The sequence below is a fragment of the Sodiomyces alcalophilus genome (assembly GCF_042370955.1).
Source record: "Sodiomyces alcalophilus JCM 7366 unplaced genomic scaffold ACRALscaffold_6, whole genome shotgun sequence".
NCBI classification, from domain to species: domain Eukaryota; kingdom Fungi; phylum Ascomycota; class Sordariomycetes; order Glomerellales; family Plectosphaerellaceae; genus Sodiomyces; species Sodiomyces alcalophilus.
In genome coordinates, this window is record NW_027263537.1 from 1482624 (window position 1) to 1506377 (window position 23754).

Genomic DNA, 23754 nt, shown 5'->3' on the forward strand with positions numbered 1-23754 from the left:
ACCATTCCGGTCATCTTTGATCGAGATTCAGTCATTCTTACTGCTTTCATGCTTACTAGACCACGAGATTCTACTACATGGGTCGACATGTTTATGAATCGCATGAATGGCCAGAACCAAGGTGCCTTGGTGCAATGGTGGCTATAAGTTAAAACTTGCTAGACAGTTCTGGTTCGAGCATCGAATTAATCCAACCTTCACCTAAACCAGAGCTACTCTTAGAGTACCTATTGATAAGACAGATAATTGCTATTACAGATCCAGGCTACACGAGACTACTCAAAGAATGGTGCTCCCCGATGGCATGAGTTTCATTATACTGGGGTAGGCAGTCGTTGTATGTAAGAGCAGTGTCATCGTTACAACTTGCTTCTCACACAATTAACGGCGTCCGGCTATCCTTTAGAATTGATTGATGCTTTCTTCCTTTAACCTATCCTATGGCCCGGTTAAGCCCTGGACTGATTCATGGTGCCACCTCTGTTCATCAAAGCCTGACCTGAAGCTCTCCCCTTTGTTACATGATAGCGAGAACCACTCCAAGATGGATGATGCCTACCTATACTGGGAGAATGCCTGGCTCATACAGCTTTGACAGACATATTCAAACATGTTATGCCTTCCATCGCCGCATGGATGTCGCATAAATTGGCCTTTTCGTGCCCATAGCGGCAGGCCTGGTTAAGTGAAAGCCTTGTCCCCAGCAACTCCTCTGAAAGAAAAGGCACTGCTTTTGCCTTAGCCATGAACACAGGTTCTCTATGAAGTATGGGGCTTTACCTGTCGTTTCGTTTGTTAGTCGGCGAATCAAGAAAATGGGCAGGATTCAGCGAAAACCTCGGGCTTAGCCATCCTCAAATACAGGATGGCAGTCATGGCACGCCGGATTCATGGGATCTTACAGGTATTGCAACTTATGCCTCTGCATCGCGAAGACTTCAGAGTAACCAGTCGCAGCCATGACAGAAGTGCCTTTCTACCCATCCGGCTTTCCCATTCAACCTCCTACCAACTCGCTTCTTACCTCCAATCCTCAGCTCCCACACTCTCCCAACCTCGCAAGCACAACAAGAAATACGGTATCAGTCAAGAGGGAAGACGACGATGTTCAGTTTGTATCCTCAAACCCGGTGAAGAAGAGGAAGGTAGATCATCCTCTGGCCAAACCAACCGAGTCGCTCCCTCTTACTTCCGCTGCAGGCGAGAGGCCAGCATTGTCGCATCTATGCCCTGGAACTGGGACCATGAATCTGGGACATCAGTCCCAGATCAAGCCGTCTCCGGGCCTCCGCACTGATACTCCCAATCAGGATGTCCATGGAAACCACACCCAGCGACAGCAAGTTGAGTGTGGACATCCCGAGCTGCGGGTCAGTACTGGGACGTACAACTTGCGTGCTTCTGCCACAAGCCCTGTCAGCGCCTATCCAAGAGGATGCTCAGTACCGTCCCCCAGCCACAAGTTTTTTCAGGACACGTTTTGGACAGCACCCGCTACTAGGCCTCGCAGCTCCCCCGCCTTGTCACCGAAGCAACTCCCGGAGCACATCTCCCCATCTGTTCTGAAACTCAACCCCTCCCAGCCATTTACCACGCACGCCGAGAGTCTGGACACGACCAAGGACCTCCTCACTTCAAAGGCACCTTCTCCGCAGCCAATGGATCAGCCGGAAGTGGTGGCAGGGGTCAAGACTTCTAGTGCGAACGAGCAGCTGACCTCTGCATGCTATGCTCCGCCGGGAGCTACCCAAGAGATACGCAGTCAGACAGATACGAAGAGGTCACAGCATTCTCAGAACCTCCAGGCTGTGGCACCACTCGCCATTCCAGACTCCCTGAGCTGCCACCCGGACCAATCTCTGGACAGGCAGTCGGACGGCATCGACACAGGCGGTGTAGCGTTACAGTCTCAGATCCCGCCACAGCGCCCTGAAATGTCTGGTGCAAACTTTCACGTTAGCAATTCTCTCTGTACATCAGGTGAACCGGCGCAGTCCGGAAGTCCAGTTAACAGTAGTAATCAGGGGCCAGTGGTTCGAGAGCCTGCTCCAAATCGACCCCCCGTCCCCGGCCATCAGCAGCACAGGGATACCAGGGGGCCGTGTAATGACGGCTCGCATCTCGTCAAGTCTCCCTGCCGCAAGTGCCTAGAGGCTAGACTACGGAGTCAGGCCGCAGCACTTGCTGCCGGGGCTGTTCCGGTTCTTAACCATTCTATCGCTCAACCGGTCAATTCACAGCATGCCTACCCATCGTTAATTCCATCGGCATGGACGCCGCCGACTAACACGGCCCCTTTCGCAGCCCACTTCACGGGTCCCACCGCTTACGGATCATTTCTTCATCAGCAGTTAAATCCCGGTCAATTAGGACTTACATCTGGCCATTACCCCTCGCATGGAAACTCGGCAATGGCGCCAAGCATGTCCACTGTGAATATGGGCCCTTCTCTCGCGCTCCCCGTCAGTCAGATGGCACCCAACTTCCAACAATATACGAGTGGCCCGAACTCCTCTCGAACAGCGGCACCAATGTCTGCCAAACGGCCAGCACCCAGACCCAGTCAACCGCAGACGCAGTCCAACGGGAAGCACATCATTGTCGATATTGCCGACACCTGCCTGGAGCTGTTTCCCTTTGACGAGGTTGCCCAACGTCACAACCAGCCCGTACAAAAAGTCCGGGACGTCTTCAACGCCATCATCCAGGTGCCCTTGCTGAGGTGCGCCACGGATAAGCGACGGGCCGGCAAGCTCGGGACGGCGCGGGTGAGAGAGTTCAACCAGGCACGGAGGGAGATGCAGTCGAGCGGCAATGTTGGGGAGGGCGGAATGGGAAAGTCGACGATGCATTCGCGTCCGCCGCAAAGGCAGACGGCATCGCTGCATCAGCAGAGGGATCAACAGCAACAACAACCTTCGGCGTGGGAGGTCTCGCAGTTCATGGGACCAAGTGATATGCGGCTTGGGCCTTATGCGCCGTCTGGTGGCCCCTGGGGATGACATGTACCCGACCGTTCAAGTGCTGGGCAGGGAGGACAAACTTCGGAGCACTTTACCTTTTTGCCCCTTTCCCCCTTTTTGTTTCCTTTTTGTTTCCTCTGTTGTTGACGCGAGATAGATATTCCGGGATAAACAATGCTATTTACTGAACAGCATGGCGAATTTGCCCACCCATCACATATTGCAGTGAGCTATGTCTTATCGGGACACCTCGCCCACGTCCATAGAAGGCCAGAAAACATCAGGACTCGATGGTATCTTGCTAACGGCCGCAATCTTTCTCCGGGCTTCCCGATAGACTGCCTGTATGTGCCGCTCGAGACGAACCATCTCGTCTCCGTCGCCTGTTCTCTTTGCCTCGACGTAGCGCCTCACAAGCTCGGCGTGCTGGGTGTCGTATAGCAGCCTGCTCTTGTGGAGGTGGGCTCCCCGGTCGCAGTTGGCGCAAGTGTCGTGGACGACGATTCTGGTGGGGTGCGGCTGTTCACCAACACTGGTGGTGGGCCGGATGGTATGCCCGCAGGCCATTTCCATCTCGGTGACTGTGGTGCGGCACATGATTCCTGTGTTGATGGGATATATATGCCCGGAACTTGCTCTGTAGACTGCAGATAGGTCTGGACCTTGGACGAGGGGGTTTCTATTTAGTAAACCAGGTGGGTAGTAGTGTAGGCATGGAACAGAGGGATCCAAGATGAAGTTCCCAGCAGACAATAATGTTATCTGTTATAGGACTGCCGCGTCCGCCGCTTTGGATTGCTTGGTACTCTACAGATTCAAGCGAGAGGGCCTGCTTTAAGAGTTAATTGCGACATGGTCCGCGAGCCAGATATTCTACCCGCATTCTTCTTTGATTCATAGAAATGTAAGTTCGAATGGAATGATTCTGGTATGAGACGGAGGAATCTAGACCCTGCTTGAAACGCTGCGCTCACCTGGACTCCAGTAGGTCGTATAATGAAAAGGGTATCCCATCTCGACTGGTTCGGATCAGTAGGACGTGGACCATGTCCTCCAAAGTCGTGCAAGAAGGGCGAAAAATATTCATGATCTCACCACGCATCTCTGGTATTTGATAAGATAGAGTTCATTCTCTTCTCCACCCAGGGCAACGTCTGGCGATTCTCCCAGACGTGGCGGATCAGTGGACGCCGTCGTCAGTGGCGGCTTTCAAGGTATTCTTTGTAATAGCAAGACGATTCGGTTTCGAAAGTCCAAATGCGTATCTTTCTGAGCCGGAATTACGGCTTTTTATGTAGCTGATGCCCACGATGTATGCTCGACAACATAGGCTCAAACCAGAACGACATTCGCTGAGTGCGGCGCTATCTAAACTCGTGGTCGAGATGCGAAGATATGAAAGTGAGTCTGATTAGTAATGTGAGTGTCGGCGGTGGGGATATTGACGCCGAGGCGGTGTCCTAAAGAAGATTAGTGCGGGGCATGTGACCCCACCGAAACTCCACCAGCCAGGTTCTCCGTCGCAACAACCCAAAAAAGAATGCGAGATTAGAGAAAAAGGACAGAAAAATTGAAGCCCGAATTCGACTCCAACAGAACGCCATCTCGCATTACCCACCGGAGCTCGTCCTGGCCCTAGATTATCTTGTAGTATCTATCGAATACAATATATTTAGGTCTTTCCGAAAATGGGCAGGAAGAGAGAAAGAGAAGAGGCAGCCGCCCACAATGGGGGAGACAGGATGGACGAGGACAGCTCTGATGAAGACGTAAGATCCCCCTTCCCCTACCCTAGGCAATGACTTCTCCCGTCTTGTCATGGGCGCACCCGCTGACATCGCATGCGTCTTCTAGTTCGACATGGTCAACGTGGATTTTGAGTGGTTCAACTTTGACGCAGACATCGACTTCCACGGCGTCAAGTCGCTCCTCCGCCAGCTCCTCGACGTCGATGCAACCCAATTTGACATCTCCGCCCTGGCCGACCTCATCCTCTCTCAAAACACCATCGGCTCCACCGTCAAGGTCGACGGAAAGGAGACCGACGCCTACGCCTTCCTCACCGCCCTCAACCTGCGGGAGCATGGCCAGAAGCCCGCCATTGCCAACCTAACCCGATACCTCGTCGAGAAAGCCCGTACCAACGACGCGTTGGCGCCCGTCGTCCCCCCACTACTCGATGGATCCAACAGCGGTGCGCAGGTGGGCCTCGTCCTCTCCGAGCGCCTGATCAACATGCCCACCGAGATTGCACCGCCCATGTTCCGCATGCTCACCGGCGAGATCGAGGATGCCGTCGAGGACAAGGAGCCTTACGAGTTCAGCCACTACCTGATTTTGTCCAGGATATACCGCGAAGTCGAGCCCGAGGCGGAACTGCGGACGGAAGAGAGGCGGGGGAAGAAGCAGAAGCCCGACGCGTCCGCCATGTGGCATTTCCACCCGGAAGACGAGGTGTTGGCAAAGCATGCTGTCGCCCACGGCGCCTACTCGTATTCCAACGAGAACAGTGGCTCCGCCGAGAGCAAGCGAGCTTTCCAAGAAATGGGTATCAGGTCGCAGGGCTACCTGATTCTCATTGAGGCGGCCAAGTGGAAGGGGGCCGTTGACGCCGTAGAACAGTACCTCAAGCCACAATGAATAGACGGGACCAAACAAACCAAAGAAAAAAGATAATACAAAGGCGGCAGTCAAATATGATCACGCATGCATGGCTTTCATTTTCTTGACTTTCTTGATTTTTTTTTGGGTCGTCTTTCCTTTGTTTTTATCTTCTTTTGTTGGCCCTCTTCTCACCACGCTGGAAATTCAACTCTACTGATCACTTGAGGGATTGGCCGGTTCGAGTCTCTGCATGAGGTATTCCACTTCCACCTCCTTCGTCAACGGTATCACAAAGTCCTTGTACATGGCAACCACGGCATCGGCGTCGATCTTGGGCTGACCCTCGGGGGTACCATCGGCCCCAAGGGACGGGTCAGTTCCATAAGTCATGACCTTCAGCCGCAGGCGCGCCAGCACTTTTTCCTCCACGGCCGAGTTGGTGATGGCCTCGGCCAGGCCCTCGCGGTCGGCGGCGCGGATGAGGCGTTCGAAACGCGGCCGGTCGGAGCGGAACTTGGACTCGGCGACGAACTTGCCAAAGTGGATGCGCCGCGACAGCGCCTGCAGGCATGCAATGTCGCAGGTGGCCGACGACCCGTAATTTTCCTGGCTCTCCCCCCGGTCACCCCGGCCGCCGAAATCGGGACACACGGCGGGGAGGAAGTTGTCGACGTAGAAACTGCGGATCTTGTCGTTGACTACCACGTCGTTGGGGTGCAGGATGGCCGGATAGTCCAGTGGGCGTAGAATGGGTTTTTGGACGGCGTCCGGGAAGAAAGGGAACTCGTCGGGCGACTCGTAGCGGCGCATCAGCGACTGCAGTTTCTCCTGCTCGCGGAGGTACCAGTCTAGCAGACTCATATTGCTATCAGGGAGGGCGAGGGCCCCCGGAATGTAGATGTTCTTGTTGAGTGCGAACTGCGCCCGCTCAATCAGGTGGAAGGTGATGGTGTCCTCGAGTCGGCTGGTTTAGTGATAAACCGTCAGCGTTTGTCCCTTCTACGTCTCACGTTTAGGTTTAACTCCACTCACATCAATTGATAGCGGATCCGAGAGAGATCCAACGCCTTGGAGACATCGTTGAGGTTTAGGTCGACGAGCGAATCCATCATGCACTGCGGGTCTGGACCAGACTAATGGACGGCAGAAGGAATAAAAGAAGGACAATTAAACCCCGGAAGGGGCAGAGATGAAGCCAGAATACGTTGGAAGGGATTAAAGTTGGGAGCTCGTGTTGCAGCCCAAAGGTTTCGCTTTTAAAGTGGTGATGACTCCGATCGTGTTCCGATGGAGGGGTACATTATATGGTGCCAGCTGCGCCGGCGCCAAGGAAATCGACCCGTTGAAGCTGACGGCACGGCACGAATTGTGACATCTGGTGCCGGGTGTCAAACTGCTCGATAACGCCGACCGTTCGAAGGTGCTGAAATGACATGATGAAGTACCGTGGCATCGAACGAATGAGCATCTTGATTCGAACCTTTTGCAGCTCTGGGTAAAAAGATACCTAGTGATGAGGAATGGCATTTCAAAGTGGTGCAACACCAAGCAGCTTTGTATCATCTATCAAAATCAAAGTATCAGGTACCTGCTGTGCCAAGTCAGCAACCGCATAAGGACGGCTTGCATTCGCTTGCAGCTGAGAGCAAGACATCAGCGGGGTGGTTGCGTCTAGGTGGCCCGAGCTCCTAGCCGGGGGATCCAAGGACCGGGAAGAACAAGGCACGCGCACTTGCATTTGCTGGTGGATCTATCTGTCGTCAGGGCGAGGCAAAAATCCAAACACCAACACAAGCAGACCGAAACGAAGTAAGGTGCTGGAACTCTGGTTACAACATAGCGCAACGCGAACCCAACCCTTCTTCTATCGAGCACCAAATCTGCCTGAAACCGCTCGGTCCAGGTAGTAGAGTGCTCGCATATCACCATACGCATGGCCGACCCAGAAGACCAGCAGTATGACTTTTACGACGATCCGTCCCTGGACGACGAACAGTCGATCGTATCCGTGAGTTTGCCGCTTCGTCCCTTTATATCGTCCTGCATCCCAGGCTTTTCCCGAACATCTTTACTACATCTATGGTCGTGCGCCACCAACCGCATGCTGACCGTCCCGTCTCGTGGCGATAGACCCGGAACATCGAGGCGTTCGGTCGGAAAGTCACCACAACGGCTAGCCATTTGATGGGCCCACTCTCCGAACAGAACAACAATCCCCAACAATACAATGACGCCATGATAGAGGTGCACAAGCAGCTCAAGCGGCCGGCCATCCGGCGGAACGTGCTATCCATGGCCAGGACGACTCCCACCGACATGGTCCGGTCGAAGCTGTCCACCAACGAGATCCAGCACCGCGCCCTGTCCTTTCTCCCCGACGAGCTCTTGGTGAACATCCCCGAGGAGCAGTCGTCTTATTCGCTCTTCCAAGGTTTTCAGGCCAGCTTTCCTGATTTCACCGACGAAGGGAGGAAACACAGGCGCCGTGCGTCCAGGGGGAGGAGGCTTATCGATGACGGGAATCAGGAGCCCCCCGGCCCTCACTCTCTACACAAGCTGAAGAAGGAACAGTCTGACATGGTGCACGAGCTGGGTCTGATGAGCATACGGAAAAACATGACCAGCAGCGAAATACGGGACATCGACAACAAGATTGCCAACCTGGCCGGCATGAGGAGGATTCTCCTAGACCGACTGGCGGCACTGGAACAGGAGGAGACCATACTGGGACACGACCGTAAGGAAAATTCATCGCTTTTTATCTCTGTTCTTTTGGTTCCCCTAGCTCACTAGCATGCTAACCTCTACTCCTTTTTTTTTTTGAACGATAAGTCGTCGACGTTGAAGCCCGCCTGGAAGAGGCGCAACATCTAGTGGACGAGGCCGAGATGTTGGCCGCGCAAGCCCCCACCAAGGAGGAAGAAGACCTCGCCATTGGCGGCGACGACGGTTTCATGTCGCAGTCCGTCTACGAGAAGATCCCGCCCGTCTCGAGCCCGCCTGCGAAGCCGAGGAAGGCCAAAGTGATCCGACGCAAATCCATGCCCATCCTTCACGAGCATTTCGCGCCTGGCAGCTCCATTAGGGAGATCCGGGCGCACCGGGACAACATCACCGCTTTGGACTTTGATGCGCCCTTTGGAACGCTGATCACGGCGGCTATGGACGACACCGTCAGAGTGTGGGATCTCAACGCGGGACGATGCATGGGCCTTCTCGAAGGGCATGCGGCCTCGGTCCGGGCACTGCAGGTGGAGGATAATATCCTGGCCACGGGCTCAAGAGACGCGACCATTCGACTTTGGGATCTCAGCCGGGCACACTACGACCCCCACGGCGGCCAGTTCGAGAAGGATGATGAAGACGACGATGGCATCGCATTCGAGAACCCAGACGACCAGCCCGTGGAACCTCCCGAGGGAAGCATGGCAGACTGCGAGCTCATCACCCTGCACGCACACGTGGACGAGATCACGGCGCTCCACTTCTGGGGCGATGTCATGGTGTCGGGCTCGTCCGACAAGACCCTCCGGCACTGGGATCTCGCCAAGGGCCGGTGTGTCCAGACGCTGGACGTGATGTGGGCGGCGGCGCAAGCGTCGGCCAGCTTGGGCAGCGAGAGCTCGTGGAGGCAGACGAGCCGAACCGTCGACAGAACGGGCGACTTTGTGGGCGCGGTCCAGGTGTTCGAAACGGCGCTGGCTTGCGGTACGGCCGACGGCATGGTGCGGCTGTGGGATCTCCGGAGCGGGCAGGTGCACCGGAGCCTGGTTGGCCACACTGGGGCGGTGACCTGCTTGCAGTTTGATGACGTCCACCTAGTTACGGGCAGCGCGGACCGGAGCGTCAGGGTACGTTTGAAGCACTTCTTTTCTCTTCGCCCCTTTACAAACGGAAACAGGGCATTAGAGCTAACAACATTGGCCAGATATGGGATCTCCGGACAGGGTCCATCTCAGACGCCTACGCCTATGACAATGGCATCACGAGCATGATGTTCGACACGCGGCGTATCGTGAGTGCGGCCGGAGAGGACGTGGTCAAGGTGTACGATAAGGTGGAAGGACGGCAGTGGGACTGCGGCGCCGGAATCGCAAACGCAGAGGAAGGCAAGCCGGCGGCCATTGTAGAGAAGGTGAGGGTACGGGATGGTTATCTGGTGGAGGGCAGGCAGGACGGCATTGTAGGAGTATGGACATGTTAGACTGGTGAGTGTTATTGTATCCAATATGATGATGCGGGAGGGGAGCTTGTTCTATTACTAAGTATAGTCATGAATTTGCCTTGCCTATAATTACCCTCCACCTCTCGTCCATTGTCTACTATGGAGCATCAAGTCTGTGTACGTTGTATTCGTCCTCCGTTTGCCGCAATGCTGACTAAACACTTCGGGTACAAACGGAGGTACCTAGGTACCTATCAGAAAGATAAGATATCACCTCCCCACCACTGCCCCCCTTTTCTCCTCCGTCCTCCAGCTTCCGTCTCCCACCTCTAGCGTCGCATAGGCACTGCCGACCTGTGCAGCCAACCAGCCATCCTACCTATGTATGCGCTGTTTTGCCGCCGTGGTGGTCGCTTTTGGTCATCCAGACACATCTTTATTCCACTTCCACTTCTGCCTAACCGTCTGCTTACCTAGCCTCTACGCACTCCTTTCGGTGTAACCGTTAGGAAGGTGATGAGGGAGGATCCCAACTCGGCGCCTTACAAAGGATCTGGCATTGCCGCATTTCCCATGAGCTTCCTTATTATACACACTCGCTTCTACTCTTCCTAGCTAGTATTCCTATACCAAAATCAACCCTCTCGACCACTACCCAGGTAGCTGTCCACTTGCTCGAGTCGACTGGTACTGGAACCAGCCATATAAGGAGCCGTCGACCTACCGAACCGAGACGGATTCACCCCACGCCCTCTTGTTGTCATCCTAGAAACCTCAACATCCCCGTCCTATGCTGGCGGCGTCAGTTCCGCAGGTCTGCAGGTGGTCGAAAAGCGAACCGGAGTCCCACCCACAAGGCGAAAAGCATCATCCAGCTAGCAAGGGAGTCAGTCGGCCGCCCTGCCGCGGCTTGGGCGCAAGCATTCATGGCTTCCGCAGTAGCAAAAGACAAGGCACCCGAAGCGCCGCCCCGAAGAGCCTTGAACTTTCTCAATCTTCCCTCAGAAACACAGCATCAAATCTTTAGTCTTGTAAGCCAAGCCGCCTGTGTCTGCGCTTCGTGTCCCATCTTACCTCCTATCCCACATCATCCCCAAGCATGCCCTCGCGTTGCACGATACATGGATAGCTAGTTAGTCCATGGCTGACTCGTTTCTTTCTCTCTTCCTACGCGTTCTCCAGTGCTCTCCGACTTCTCTGATATGTCTCGCGCTCGTCTCTCATCACTTTCGCGACCTAGCCGCCGCCCAGATGTACCGCAACTTCCACATCATCTTCCCCGACGATGACGATCCCGACTTTGACTCTCCCGTGGACAGTCTGGCCAGCGGCTTTGAGACGTTTGTCGCCAGCGACTATGATTACGCCCAGCACCTCCGAGAAATCGCCCTGGACACCACCAGCGCCGGGGCCAGGGGCGAAAGATCTTACGACGCGTATCGCTACGGCTTCAGCTGCGGGAAGTTCATGAACACCCTGCTGCTGCTCACGCTCCGCAAGGCCAAGTCCCTCGAGTGTTTCGCCTGGAATATTCGCGTCGAGCTCAGCCGCCCCGTCTACAAAGCCCTCCATGCCATCCCTTCGCTGAAACACCTGCATATACGCTTGCAGGCCGGGCCTTCGCTCTCCGAATCCCCGCCTCCCCTGCCGTACATCTCTGGGGCTGCTTCGCACCCAACGAGTAACAATTTCCACGGCGTGCCGTCCCCTCTACCTCCACCCGGACCCACGCCCCAACCTCTAGCCCCTCTGGCCCCTCTGGCCCCTCTGTCCCCTCCGGCCCCTCTTCCGTTCAGCCCCAATGCCGGAATGCCGCCACTTCCGCCATCTATGAACGCCTCTTCTTCCAAGCCGCCTCCCAAGCACAGGCGCAAAACTTCCACCGCCAACACGGCCCCCACTCTTTCCGGCTTCAAGAAGCTCAAGTTCCTTTCCGTATTGGACATTGACGACCTCGACTGCATCCCGGAAGTGCAGGGCTGCATCAAGAATTCGGCCCTGAGTCTCCAGAACCTGGAGCTCTCCTTCTCCGTAGCCCTAGCACAGCAATCACGCAAACCGACGCCGGACCTTGATCATGACGTCGTGGAGGTTGATGACGAGTTTCAGCCTATCCCCATGCCTGCTTCGGGCCCGAATTGGGACGACGCCGCAGCCCCCGTAAAGGCCTTCAGGGCGCAGGAGATGCGCAAGGTGCAGGAGACTGTCCTGGCCCAGATTTTCGACGTTGAGCATCGCCCAGTCAAAGAGAGCCCGCAGAAGTCCAAAGGGGAAGAGGTCGCGGAACAAGCTGCCGAAACATCTAGAGAAAACCTCACTCCGGCACAGGCCTTCATGGATAGACTTCGCGATGTTTCCGCTAAGCTGATCGCGGAAACACAGCAAGAGGGTTCCGAGGAGCCAGACGGTTCGAAGCAAGCCATCTTGGAGCTGATCGAGAATGCGGCCAAGAAGTACCTGGAATCCGAAGACGCCAAGCCCACATCCCCTGCCGCGGGCGCTTCCAACGACGCCGGGGGGTCAGTGGTCGAGCGGGCCGAGGATGACAAGGCCTTGAAGGACGGTGCACAGTCTGGCTCTGACGCCACGGGGCCGGCGCCTTCTTCGTCGACTGTACGGAAGGAGACGTCTCCCGATGACATCGACGTGGAGGAGCCACTGGCCTCGGACGAAACCGAGGAGGTTGCCGATACCAAAGCGGCAGTTTCTCACAAGAACGGCGTTTCACCTTCTTCGTCGACCACTACCAAAGCCACGGCATCGACGCCGTCAAGAAGTGGCGGAAGCCCGTCGCCAGACGTAACCGCCACATTGGAGCGGCTCAACACGATCTCCAAGGGCGTGGTGGCCCAGTTGGCGATACTCGATGAGCTCATTTCTGACTCACAATCCCAGCTCCGCGAACTGGCGTCCGCCGGACGAGACCGAGACGAAGCCCGTATTTCGGTCGCTGAGACGAGGTTGCGCGGCTACCAAAAGGATGCAGAGGCTCTGCAGGAGAAGCGCCGGTCTGTGGAGGCGGAGATTCGCAACACGGAACGGTCGGCCAATGCCGCCGCTACCAGGGACGGTGACGAGGCTCAAATGGGCGACTACATCCGTAAAACGAGAGGACTTCAGCTCCGTTACTTTGGCGCTCACCTGATCCCCGTCAAAGCGTCGGTCCTGAAGGCTTCGGTGGACGTCCATATGCTCGAGAGGCTGACGCTCCTCAACGTCGGTGTTCAAGCGCCGATATGGAACATGCTGTCTCGGGAGAACAAACTGTCGCCGTTGCGGCTTGCCCGCATCTCCACCGATAACGTGTCGATGGCGTTCCTCATCTGCGTGGCGCAGCTCGAGAAAGTGACCGACCTGTTTATGCTCGAGCGGGCGGAGGGTCACAAGCCAGCCAGCTTCGCGGCCAAGTCTGCGGCGACGATGGACCACATCCGCAGGCTCGTACTCAAAAGGCACATGGGGACGCTGAAGAGACTGCTCATCAGGAACGACCTGAATTCCGACTGGGATGCAGACGAGAAGACGATGATGCTGGTTTGCAACCGCGGTAGGGTGTTGCGAGAGCTGGCGGTTGCAATGGGTGTTCGAGCCATGGTAAGTGGTCACTCCCCATCCGAACTCCAAACACGGGACGCATACAAAAGGCGTAACAAAGGATGGAACCACTGGTTTTGCGCTAACTCGACGGTGTCGCAGCACGTTTTCATGCAGCAACTTAGCGGTCTGGTCAAGCTCTACGCACTGCACGTGGTACACTTCCGTAGCATTGACACGTGCCCGTGGGTGGTGCGAGAGACGCAGCGGTTTCTGGTTGATATCCTCTCGTACCACCCAGAGCTCGCGCTCGAATGGATCTGCATCGATGACGACCGCGTCGAGCGCATCATCCGTGGCTCGGAGGAGCGCGACGAATCCGCGACCGGGGAAAGAGAAGACGGCGACAAGGACGACGTCGGCGGAGCAACGACAAAGAAAAAGGGCACGCATAAGAAGAAGCAGAAGGAAAAGGGCACGACCAACGCCGGGGCATCTGGGTGGTTTGCAAGCGACAGCTCGACGTACCCGCTTTTACCGCTCAACGACAGCTGGGACAGTGCGAGCGAGAGCGAAGACGGAGACACGGGGCACGCGAAAATAGAGACGGTCAGCGACCTCCGCTTCTACGATACCTGGGATGTCAAGATCTTCACGAAGGAGGTCCTGGCTGGTCGGCTTTAGTCGTTTTAGAAGTACGAGTGGCTGGGCGACGGGACGGCGCTCTTTTGCGCTACCTCTCCTGTTCTTCACCTTTTCCTTTTCCCTCTTTTCTTGTACTGTTTTATTTCACTTTTTCCATCTGCCTTGGTTTCATCAGCCCATGTCCGTACGGTATCCATACGGGGTTTGGTTATGATTCCGGGTGCTGTTGATTATAGTATAGCTTGGTTCTCTCTTGACGCGAAGGGGGCTACATTTTTATGACGACCATGATGGAATGACGTTTGGCTGGCGTGCTTGGAAGGAGTGCTCGGTTGGCTCGCAGGAAAACGGATGATGGAAACGGTCCTGATGGGTTATTTGAGTGCAGTATAATTATATATCATGAATTAGACGGAACTGGGTCTCGATTGTAAGGATATGAATTGAGTGTGCTATTTGGCTTGGATGCATCGATTGTCGACTCCTGAATCCCGGTCGGATTATCAATTATCCCCAGTGTTATTAATAGCTTGCTTCTGCTAGTATCCGGACCGATGTACCGAGTACTTACATTGAAGGTACCGACCCGCATGACGGCATACCCCACATCAAAGGCCCCGCTCAGCTCCACCTGCACCTGCGTCGTCGTAAGTGTACCTTTAATATGACGGGGACTTTTCTTCCATCCATCTCTTCTTCCTACTTTACCCATCCTCGACATTGTCCTTTTTTTCGGTGTTGCGGAGGGCTGTGCTACTATTGTTCCCATCATTTTTTTAACGAATAAGCGTCTCATCACCTTCGTTTCTTTGGCTTCTCTTCTATCAGTCACTCACTACCTTGGTCAGTCCAGGTTGTCCCTCCCATCGATTCGTGTTACACCCGTTGGTGGCTGTGGACTCCCCATCGAAACGCCTTCGCCCCCTATCTCTAGCCCAGGAAGACGCAGCAGCATCATTATCGCCCCATCAGCTTTCACCAGCATACATACTACTACCACCGTCACCGTCCCTCTGGAAAGTCTGGCCTGAACCTCCCCGACCCTCGGCACTCAATCGTTCTTTTGGCCATTCGCGATTTCTTCCACCTGATTACCAGTCGCCACTCTCTGGAACATCCACTCCCTCAGTTTGCATCAATCCGAAGCTTCCCAGGTCGCACCATTACACCATCCATGGGCAAGTGAAAGCGTAGACCTCCAGCAGCTCTATTCTGAATCTCATACCAACATCACTGCTTCTGAAACGCCCTCTTGCAACCCGCCCAGAAGCTACACCGCTCGCCTGCGACTTTCCTACATCGACTCTCCCTGAAATAGAACCTCATCAGCATCCATCTCTCCCAACTCACATCTCGCCACTTCCTACCATGGCCGACGTCGACGAGCCTCAGTTCACCACGCTAGCCGAGCGAATTGCTGCTCTCAATAAACAAAAGAACTTCCAAGCCGCCGAGCCGAAACCCAAGAAAGCTCCGCCTCCTCCTCCTCCAGCACCCCTAAGGCCCCAGGATCGAAGCCAGACCCTCCCGATCGAGCCTATCCCCGTGTCCGCCCCAACGGAACGTCAGATCCCGGCCATCCCCCCTCGCCCGAAAGCACCCCCAACACCAAGGCCGACTCCGCCGCCCCTTCCCCGTCGAGCAGAGACAGTACAGATACGCACTCAATCTCCCGCGCACCCGCCAGGCGGCCGCCTACCTCCACAGCTGCCCCCGCGCATCCCACCCCGGAAGGCTTCACCGGTCCCGCCGGAGCGGGGACTGTCAGTCCAGTCGCTCCAGCCCAACGATAGACGCAGCTCGAATGCTTCCGAAGTATCTACTCTGTCTTCTCTGTCTCTGAACCATACCGTATCGTCAGCCACGAGCGTGCATTCGGTCGATGGCGCCCCTCGCAAGTTGCCGCCCGCTTTCGACCCCGCTGCCCTGCCCCCTCTGCCCCCCACGAAACGAGAAAGGGAGGCTCAGGCTAGAGAAGCAGCGACGACAACTTCCAAAGGCCATACCGAGTCGCACACTGCACAGCCGAGGATTCTACCATCCCCCGTGCAACCTCTTCATTCTGCCAAGAGCACACCTGCTATACGGCAAATCGAGCCTCCTCAACGGCCCAGCCTGCCGCCTCGTCTTACCGACAAGTTCTCGAAATACCTGGGTTATTCCGGCAGCAAACAGGCCACTACCGTATCGGAAGATGCCCCTGTCAAACCACAAATGCCACGACGGCTGCCCCCTGCCGTAATCCCTGCGATCACACCACAACTCACCATAAACGGCCATGGCAACCCGCGAAACGATGTGCGACCGGCTGACGTGCCACCACCCATTCCAGCCACCCGTCGCTCCGACGAACAGGACGAAGACGTTCCTCCCCCTATTCCGTTGAGCACCCGACCCACGATTCCAAAGATTGTTGAGACATCCCCTGCCCAGTCCGGAGCAGGAGTCTCACCAACTAACGACTGTCTAACATGCCGCGATTTTTCCGGCCCAGATGCTGTCGCCTCCCAACACCCGCGGGAGACGCTCCCGAGAGATGACCCTGTGGGGTACTTGGCTCACGTGCTCTGTAGTCCATTTTCGTCATATACAGACAAAGCGCGCGCCATCTTCACCTGGTTCCATCATAACATTGCCTACGACTGCGCGGCCTTCTTCGGCAACGCTGTCCGGTCCCGAACGCCCGAGGAGACCATCGCCAAGGGCGCGGCCGTCTGTTCGGGCTATGCCGACACGTACAAGGCTATCGCCGAACGCGCGGGCCTCGAGTGCGTCGTGGTGACCGGCCACGGTAAGGGTTATGGCCATACCTCCTTGAAGAAAGGCGAACGTCCGCCTCCCAAGAAAGTCGACGGGCATGCCTGGAATGCGGTCCGCATCGACGGCGGCGAGTGGAAACTTGTCGACTCGTGTTGGGGTGCCGGAAACGTCTCCAACGTCACCAAGCAGTTCACGGCCGTGTTCAAACCGGGCGAGTTTACCAAGAGAAACGACATCTTCGGCCTTTCGCACTACCCCAAGGACGAACGATACTTCTTCCGAAGCGACGGCCGCATCCCGACGTGGGAGGAGTACTACATCGGGCCCGTCCACGGCGAGACGCCGACGGTCTACACCAGCGCTCACGAGGAGGGTATCTGGCCGCACTCGGTCAGCCCGCCCGAGAAGCAGATCGAGGTGTACAGCGGCGCGTGCGTGCGGTTCCAGTTCTCCAAAGTGTGCGAGCACTGGACGTCCGAGAAGAACGGCCGGGGCAAGCCGCCGCTGCTCATACTCTCCATCGGCGGCCGCGACGGCCGTCAGAAGGACATGGTCCCCATGGAAACGGACGGGTTCTGGTGGTGGGTCGACGTGAACGCCATTGATCTGGGGGCGCCCGGCGAGAGCGTCAGCGTGGTCATGCTGACCACCATGGCCGGGCGGGACGCGCGGGGCGTGTCGGCGCGGGAGTTTCTTTCCCAGCGAGGCAAAGTGGGTATGAGCTGGAGCGGTGTCATCAAGTGGGATCTCGTCTAGGCGAGGCCCTTTTTTTTGTTCTTCTATTTTTTTTTTTCCTTTTTTTTTTTTTTTAATTCTTTTAGGACGTCGAAAATGATATGACTGGGCAAACACCAAACACGGACGGGCACAGGAAGCCGGGAGTTCAGGTTTTCTCGGGACTGGGCTTCCAGGTGAAGCATACTTTACATGGTAATGGCATTAAGAGCAAGGCATATACAATATAATGGGGGGAAAAAAAGAAACGAAACGGGACGAAATCACAAACGAGGGCAGCGCGACATGTCCGAATCAGGATTGCACTTCTTCTATTGGAAACATGTCTGGATATCATATTCTCCGAACTAACCTTCAGAAACATTTTGTCATTTTTATTCATCTTTGGCTGGAAAATAGAGATGGACGGGATATTATATTCTATGGTCTCTCGAATAACGTCTTGGAACAGTCCAGTGGTTTCTCGCTACGCAACTGCCGATCAAAGCTTCAGCTTGTGCTTCCGCAATCTGGCACCAAACTTGTATATCAACAGAGGCACGGGAACAAGGGCAGCCGCAATGAAACCAAGCAAGCTGTTGCCCCAACCGAGGCCCAGGGCCTGATACATCTCCGGGCCGGCGAGGGGTAGGAAAGCGGCGACCACGCTACGGAAGACGATGAAGGCGGCGAGGGCGGAGGCGGCGTACTCGGGGAATGCGTCGATGATATAGGCCTGGATGGGCTGCCAGACGCCGACGAGGCCGAAGCCGAAGGGGAGGAGGGACGAGGCGGGGACGGCCCAGTGGGTGTGCGGGGCGGAGGCGGCGGTCCAGCCGTACCAGAAGAAGGTGACGGGGAGGAGGCAGGCGTACCAGATGCAGGCGGGGAGGCGCATCTCCGGGAGGAAGCGGCCGCCGTTGGCGGCGGTCATGCGGACGACGGTGCGGTCGGAGAAGAGGAGGAAGAGGGTGAGGGAGCCGGCGTAGCCGGCGCCCATGAAGAGGTAGATGAGGCCGGTCTGGCCGAGGGAGAAGTTGTACTGCTGCTGGAAGACGAGGGGGATGGTGTTGAAGAGGAGGTAGAGGACGCCGTAGCAGAAGGCGATGTAGACGGAGAGGGAGAAGAGGAGGGGGGAGAGGAAGAGCAGCTTGAAGGGGCGGAGGAGGCCGCGGCGGAGGATCTGGGCGCTGGTGGGGGCGGCGGACGAGGGGTCGGAGTCGGAGGCATCGGTGGACGGGTCGTAGACGGAGCGGAGGTCCGGGCGGTGCAGCTCGCGGCGGAGGCGGAGGGTCTTGCGGTGGATGAGGACGCGGGCGTTGGTCTCCCTGGAGAAGAGGGCGATGGCGATGACAGTCGGTGCGGCGGCGATGAGGACGATCCAGGCGGTCCAGCGCCAGCCGATGTCCTGGGCGACAAAGGCGCCGATGAGGGGCCCGATGGTGGGACCGATGAGGGGGCCGATCATCCACACGGTGATGGCCTTGCCGCGCTGGTGGACGGGGATCATGTCGGCGATGATGCCGCCGCCGATGGTCAGGCAGCCGGAGCCGCCGACGCCGGTGAAGAAGCGGAAGACGATGAGGGAGTCGAGCGAGGGGGCGAGGGCGCAGCCGATGAGGAAGAGGCAGAAGAAGGCGTTGGCGGAGGAGAGGACGAGGTGGCGGCCGTAAATCTCGGAGAGCGGGGAGAGGAAGAGGGGCCCGACGGCGTAGCCCAGGAGGTAGATGCTGATGGGGAAGGACGGCATGGTCAGGTCGGCGTGCGGGTCGTAGCCAAAGTCGTCGGCGAGGTAGCGGATGGCGGGGGCGAGGATGGTGGAGGCGAAGGGGGTCAGGAAGGTGATGGTGGCGATGCAGCTGACGATGGTCCACTTGCGCCTGGTGCTGAAGTTGAGCGGCATGTCGGGGTCATCTTGGCTGTCCCAGCCGACGAGGCCCTTGTCGAGGTCTGTGAGGGGGATGGGGTCGGGGGCCACGCGGGCGTCGTCGCCGCGGGTGCGTCTCGAGCTGGCGATGGAGCGTCTACTCCTGGCCGTGGTGTGAGAGGCGACTCTTTCGGCGACGTCCTAGTTTCTGTGTAAGTAGGTTTTCTTTTCTTGTTTGCTTTTGTTCAGTTTGTCGTGAGAAGTCGAAAATAAGGGAGAGGGGAGGCGAGGTTGTATTACTTCTTCGTATGGATCCACTGGTTGCCACTGTCGGGGATCATCTTGGTCTATGGTCTCTCCGTCTTGATCAGAGCTATGGCGGTGGTATGGTGTGGCGGGCATGTTTTCTGCCTCTTCGAGCTCTGTCTTGGTGGATTTCGACGATCCATCCCTATCCGTTTCACGGCGACTCAGTCCTTTCTCCGGATCTGTCTCCTCGCTGGTCATGACGGGGTGAATGATATTGTCAAACGGAAGAGCCAGTGGGAAAACAATCAACAGATGAAAGAATGTGTCCCGCGAATCTACCGGAGGTGAAGTGCTGGATAAACGATACCGAGGATTTGGGTCTTATACATAGCTATGTCGAATAGGAATAGACATGCTGGGGTTACGGAGTATATGATGCGGAGACCAGGGGTAGGACGAGTGGGGGATCCTCTTGCGCCGGGGAATCCATAATAAGGGATTACAAATAGGACTTAACGTTGGCCGGCGGAGGAGGGATTGATGATTAGTTGATGGTGATGTTGGGATCCCGTCTTGAGTCGAGTAAACGGCAGCCGATATCCGAGTTGGAGGGGCGGGAGAAAAAGGAAAGAAAAAAAGAAGAAAAAAGAAGGAAATGAACAAGTAATCTGATACCTATTTGACATTGGGAACTCTGAGGCAAGGGACCCAGCCATCATGGCTATCTGAGGCCCGTAGATCAAGAACACCAGAGATGGCTTGGCTTTCCTTGACATGTCGACTAATAGGAATGGTGCTTTCTAGGTGCTTGCAATGCGAATCCAGGTCATGAAGGACCAAGGCTCGGTAGTTGTACCTTGGTGTAAGGCTCGAACCGTTGTTTGCGTGTTGTGTCGCTATCCATGTTGGGTAGTGCGTGTCGGTAGAGGAGGAGATGGAGATGGAGAAGTTGAGCCGAATCGGCCGAGTGGGGATTGATCCGGAGATTAGCGTTACCGATCCCCCGAGAGAACATGTGACATGATTGCATGTACATAGTGCAGTAATTATTAAACTGCCCAAGTGCAAAGGTACCTAGGTACTTCGTACTCATATTATATAATCAAGTACCCTACCCATAGGTACTTGCCATCTTGCGCCACGACGTTTGAGTTGCAGACACGTGGGGCTCAAACCTTGTCTTCTGATTCGTGCCTTCCACTTTTGCTGCTCTTACCCTGGTCCCTGCTTAGTCCCTTCGCATCCGATAAGAAACTCAGAGCTCTCAAAGTTATCGTGTCCATTGCCTATTTTGCGCAATATCATCATCTTGCAACTGCCATTATACTCTTTCCACTCCTTACTGTCCCATGTTCATTCACCTTTTACATCACTAATCTTCTCACCAAAACCACTCCTTTTCTATCACAAAGAGAACAAGCACAATTAGGACAGCATACAAGTGATTCGACACCTCCACGACTCTGTGGCGCATCGACCTGCGCGCATCACTTTGCCCTTTGGACTATCTTCTATTCTGTCTTGTGAAGATGTGCTTCGCCATTGACAGAGATATTCACTAGTTTTACTTTCTACCCATTAACCTTAGTCCCTTTGAGGCTTGGTGCCTCTTTTTCCTTGCCCTATCACCAACTTTGACTTGTAGGTCTTCCAACCACTTCCTCCTATCCCGCCCCCAGGCCAACCCACTCTTTTCCCAGATCACCAGACGGCAGGCACAGGCACAGGAAACGCACGGGCACTAACCATTATTCTGTTATTCTTAGTATCACCGGCCTTTTCGCGCATCGATCAGACAAAGATCCTCAATCCCACGGCCGCCACGATGGGCGCCCGCTCTCCCAAACCCAAGACCGACCGGACCTCCCTCTCCCGAACCGAATTCCTCTTACACACCTCGGCCGTCTTTGCGGCTACCGTCGTCCTTGCCAATACCTTTCATGGCGATGGCGAGCCTCTTGCCGCCAACTTGGCCCTCGCCGTCATTGGCTTTTCCCTCTGCCATTCCATGATCCGCTGGCTCGGTCCCACCTTCATGAAGGCCGGCTTCAAGGGCTGCGACCTCTCCAAGGCCCACCGCCCCGAGATCCCCGAATGCATGGGCGCCGTTTGCGCCGCCGTATACCTCCTCATTCTTATCGTCTTCATCCCCTTTCCCTTTTACAAGGATATCGTTGCCGCCACTAGCGGTGGTGGTAACCGCGATGTCGTCTACCAGGTTGAGCACGTACAGCAGGGTCGCTTCCTTCACCGGTTCCCGCATAGCAAGGTAAAGACGATTCCTGGCTAGTTCTCCTCCATCCCCGAGTCTCAACTAATTTGAACCCTCAGCTGGCTAGTTACCTCTCTGCTATCATCTCCCTCCAGACCACCGCCCTCCTCGGTATCGGCGATGACCTCTTCGACATCCGCTGGCGTCACAAGTGGTGGATCCCCGCCCTGGCTGCCATCCCCATCTTGGTCGTCTACTTTGTCGACTTTGGCGTCACCTCCGTCGTCATCCCCATCCCTCTCCAGCCATACCTCGGCGAACTCTTCGACCTCGGCGCCCTGTACTACGTCTACATGGCCTGCGTCGCCATGTTCTGCCCGCAGTCCATCAACATGCTGGCTGGCATCAACGGCATCGAGGTGGCCCAGTCCATCGTCATCTCCTTCCTCCTCGTCCTCAACGATGCCCTCTACCTCCTGACCCCGTATCCCCACCCGGCCACCGATTCGCATCTCTTCTCGCTCTACCTCCTCCTCCCCTGGATCGGCGTCTCCGCCGCCCTCCTTCTCCATAACCGCTACCCGGCCCGCGTCTTCGTAGGCGACACCTACTGCTACTTTTCCGGCATGGTCTTCGCCACCGTCGGCATCCTCGGCCACTTCTCCAAGACCCTCGGCCTTCTCCTCGTGCCCCAGCTCGCCAACGCCGCCTACTCGGCCCCCCAGCTCTTCGGCCTCGTCCCGTGCCCGCGCCACCGCCTCCCGCGCTTCAACTCGCGCACCGGCCTCATGGAACCGTCCGTCACCACCTGGTCGCCCGGCCGCCAGCCTCGGCCCATCGTCGCCGTCGCCCTGCGCCTCCTGGCCCGTCTGCGCCTCCTCCGCATTGCCCAGGACGACGACGGCAACATTACCGAGGCCAACAACATGACTCTCCTCAATCTGTGGCTCGTCTGGCGTGGGCCCCTGCGGGAAGACCGCCTGGCGCTGGAAGTTACTATCCTCCAGCTCATCGTCGGTCTCTTCGGCCTCTTCGCTCGTCACCGACTGGCCCTTCTTATCTTTAAGGAAGATAACTTGGATCTCCCTTCAGCTGCCGAGCTTGTTTCCTAGACCCGGGGGCAAATTAAGTAAAATCTGAAAGAAAAAAAGAAAAAAGAAAATAAAGAAACAATCAACAACCAGACCTCGGGGCTAAAGACAGGCTTCGAGTCTTCTCTGTCATTTTGTACCTTGTGTTGTCTACCTACCCCCTCGCACCAGCGTTCGTGGAGGGCTCAGATGTAACGCCATACTACAAGACGACCTGGGCACAGTGCACACCGCCAGCAGACTTGGAGACACATGTGCGATGCGCACTCTCCCACAACACTTCTCTGTGTACTTATACGGGTGGCTACGTGGCGTCACATTCGAGTGCGGTGAAAGGGTCGTGAACGCACTCACGGCGCATTGTCTCCGCCTAACCAAGCGCCGCATGCCGACTCAAAAGCAATCTGCATCACCTGCTAGCGACATGGATGGCCTGCTCCCTTCCGTATGTACGACGATGCAGCTCCGTCTCATTGCTTTGCTTTTTCGCCTGGATTTCCCAAGGGGGTGTCACAGGTATAAAAGGAGGCAGGCTCATTATCTTCGACAAATGGACAATGGACTCCCATCAAATGATGTACCTACGTTGATAGATGGCTCTAGCAGGCGAAACGAGAGTAATATAAAACCCGCGACAGCCTGATCGCACGAATGACCTGGCTCCGTCCAAAGACATTCACGGTTGATGTAATGCAGTGAGTTGGAGAGTCAACGTTGGGAGTCAAGAAAAGGGCAAATCCTGCCCCTGGACGATTCATCCATTTGAAAATTTCGCATAGTGCCGTGGCCTGCCCATTGCCGTTCCATTCCATTGAACCCATCCCATGGCCCCTGCACTCATCCGGTCCTCGTGGACAATGATGGCTCCCGGCTCCCTAAAACCCCAAGCTCCTCATACACAAACCATAGAAATACATGAATGTTGCCGTCCCAAGTGCGCCCCCAACCCT

The 23754-nt window shown here is 56.1% G+C and overlaps 8 protein-coding genes across 8 annotated transcripts; 6 read left to right on the top strand and 2 right to left on the bottom strand.

Moving 5' to 3' along the window:
- Positions 1 to 959: 959 nt before the first annotated feature.
- ACRALDRAFT_1081444 (uncharacterized protein) lies at positions 960 to 3002 on the top strand (the record flags this gene model as incomplete). The annotated part of the gene is made up of 1 exon (XM_071019163.1): positions 960 to 3002. One exon carries the CDS (start codon positions 960 to 962, stop codon positions 3000 to 3002), a length of 2043 nt encoding a protein of 680 aa, XP_070873413.1.
- A 1821-nt stretch (positions 3003 to 4823) lies between these two features.
- ACRALDRAFT_2066105 (uncharacterized protein) lies at positions 4824 to 5582 on the top strand (the record flags this gene model as incomplete). Its single annotated transcript, XM_071022073.1, has 1 exon — positions 4824 to 5582. A coding segment is annotated over one exon (759 nt), but the record flags the coding sequence as incomplete, so codon positions are not given.
- Positions 5583 to 5777: 195 nt separating this feature from the next.
- Positions 5778 to 6676, bottom strand: ACRALDRAFT_2109790 (uncharacterized protein; the record flags this gene model as incomplete). The annotated part of the gene is made up of 2 exons (XM_071023438.1): positions 5778 to 6531; positions 6600 to 6676. 2 exons carry the CDS (start codon positions 6674 to 6676, stop codon positions 5778 to 5780), a joined length of 831 nt encoding a protein of 276 aa, XP_070873415.1.
- Positions 6677 to 7323: 647 nt separating this feature from the next.
- On the top strand, positions 7324 to 9888 carry ACRALDRAFT_1042048 (uncharacterized protein). The gene is made up of 4 exons (XM_071015239.1): positions 7324 to 7575; positions 7698 to 8304; positions 8400 to 9418; positions 9496 to 9888. The coding sequence occupies exons 1-4, from the start codon at positions 7501 to 7503 to the stop codon at positions 9769 to 9771; spliced, it is 1977 nt and encodes a 658-aa protein (XP_070873416.1). The 5' UTR covers positions 7324 to 7500; the 3' UTR covers positions 9772 to 9888.
- Positions 9889 to 10091: 203 nt separating this feature from the next.
- ACRALDRAFT_1042052 (uncharacterized protein) lies at positions 10092 to 14352 on the top strand. The gene is made up of 3 exons (XM_071015240.1): positions 10092 to 10763; positions 10915 to 13326; positions 13429 to 14352. The coding sequence occupies exons 1-3, from the start codon at positions 10659 to 10661 to the stop codon at positions 13948 to 13950; spliced, it is 3039 nt and encodes a 1012-aa protein (XP_070873417.1). The 5' UTR covers positions 10092 to 10658; the 3' UTR covers positions 13951 to 14352.
- A 273-nt stretch (positions 14353 to 14625) lies between these two features.
- ACRALDRAFT_1063245 (uncharacterized protein) lies at positions 14626 to 17442 on the top strand. Its single transcript, XM_071016760.1, has one exon. It carries the CDS (start codon positions 15280 to 15282, stop codon positions 17425 to 17427), a length of 2148 nt encoding a protein of 715 aa, XP_070873418.1. The 5' UTR covers positions 14626 to 15279; the 3' UTR covers positions 17428 to 17442.
- A 445-nt stretch (positions 17443 to 17887) lies between these two features.
- ACRALDRAFT_1081448 (uncharacterized protein) lies at positions 17888 to 20405 on the bottom strand (the record flags this gene model as incomplete). Its single annotated transcript, XM_071019164.1, has 2 exons — positions 17888 to 19453; positions 20358 to 20405. The coding sequence occupies 2 exons, from the start codon at positions 20403 to 20405 to the stop codon at positions 17888 to 17890; spliced, it is 1614 nt and encodes a 537-aa protein (XP_070873419.1).
- Positions 20406 to 20809: 404 nt separating this feature from the next.
- On the top strand, positions 20810 to 22834 carry ACRALDRAFT_2054344 (uncharacterized protein). The gene is made up of 3 exons (XM_071021704.1): positions 20810 to 21142; positions 21268 to 21770; positions 21833 to 22834. The coding sequence occupies exons 2-3, from the start codon at positions 21327 to 21329 to the stop codon at positions 22823 to 22825; spliced, it is 1437 nt and encodes a 478-aa protein (XP_070873420.1). The 5' UTR covers positions 20810 to 21142; positions 21268 to 21326; the 3' UTR covers positions 22826 to 22834.
- The last annotated feature ends 920 nt before the right edge of the window (positions 22835 to 23754 follow it).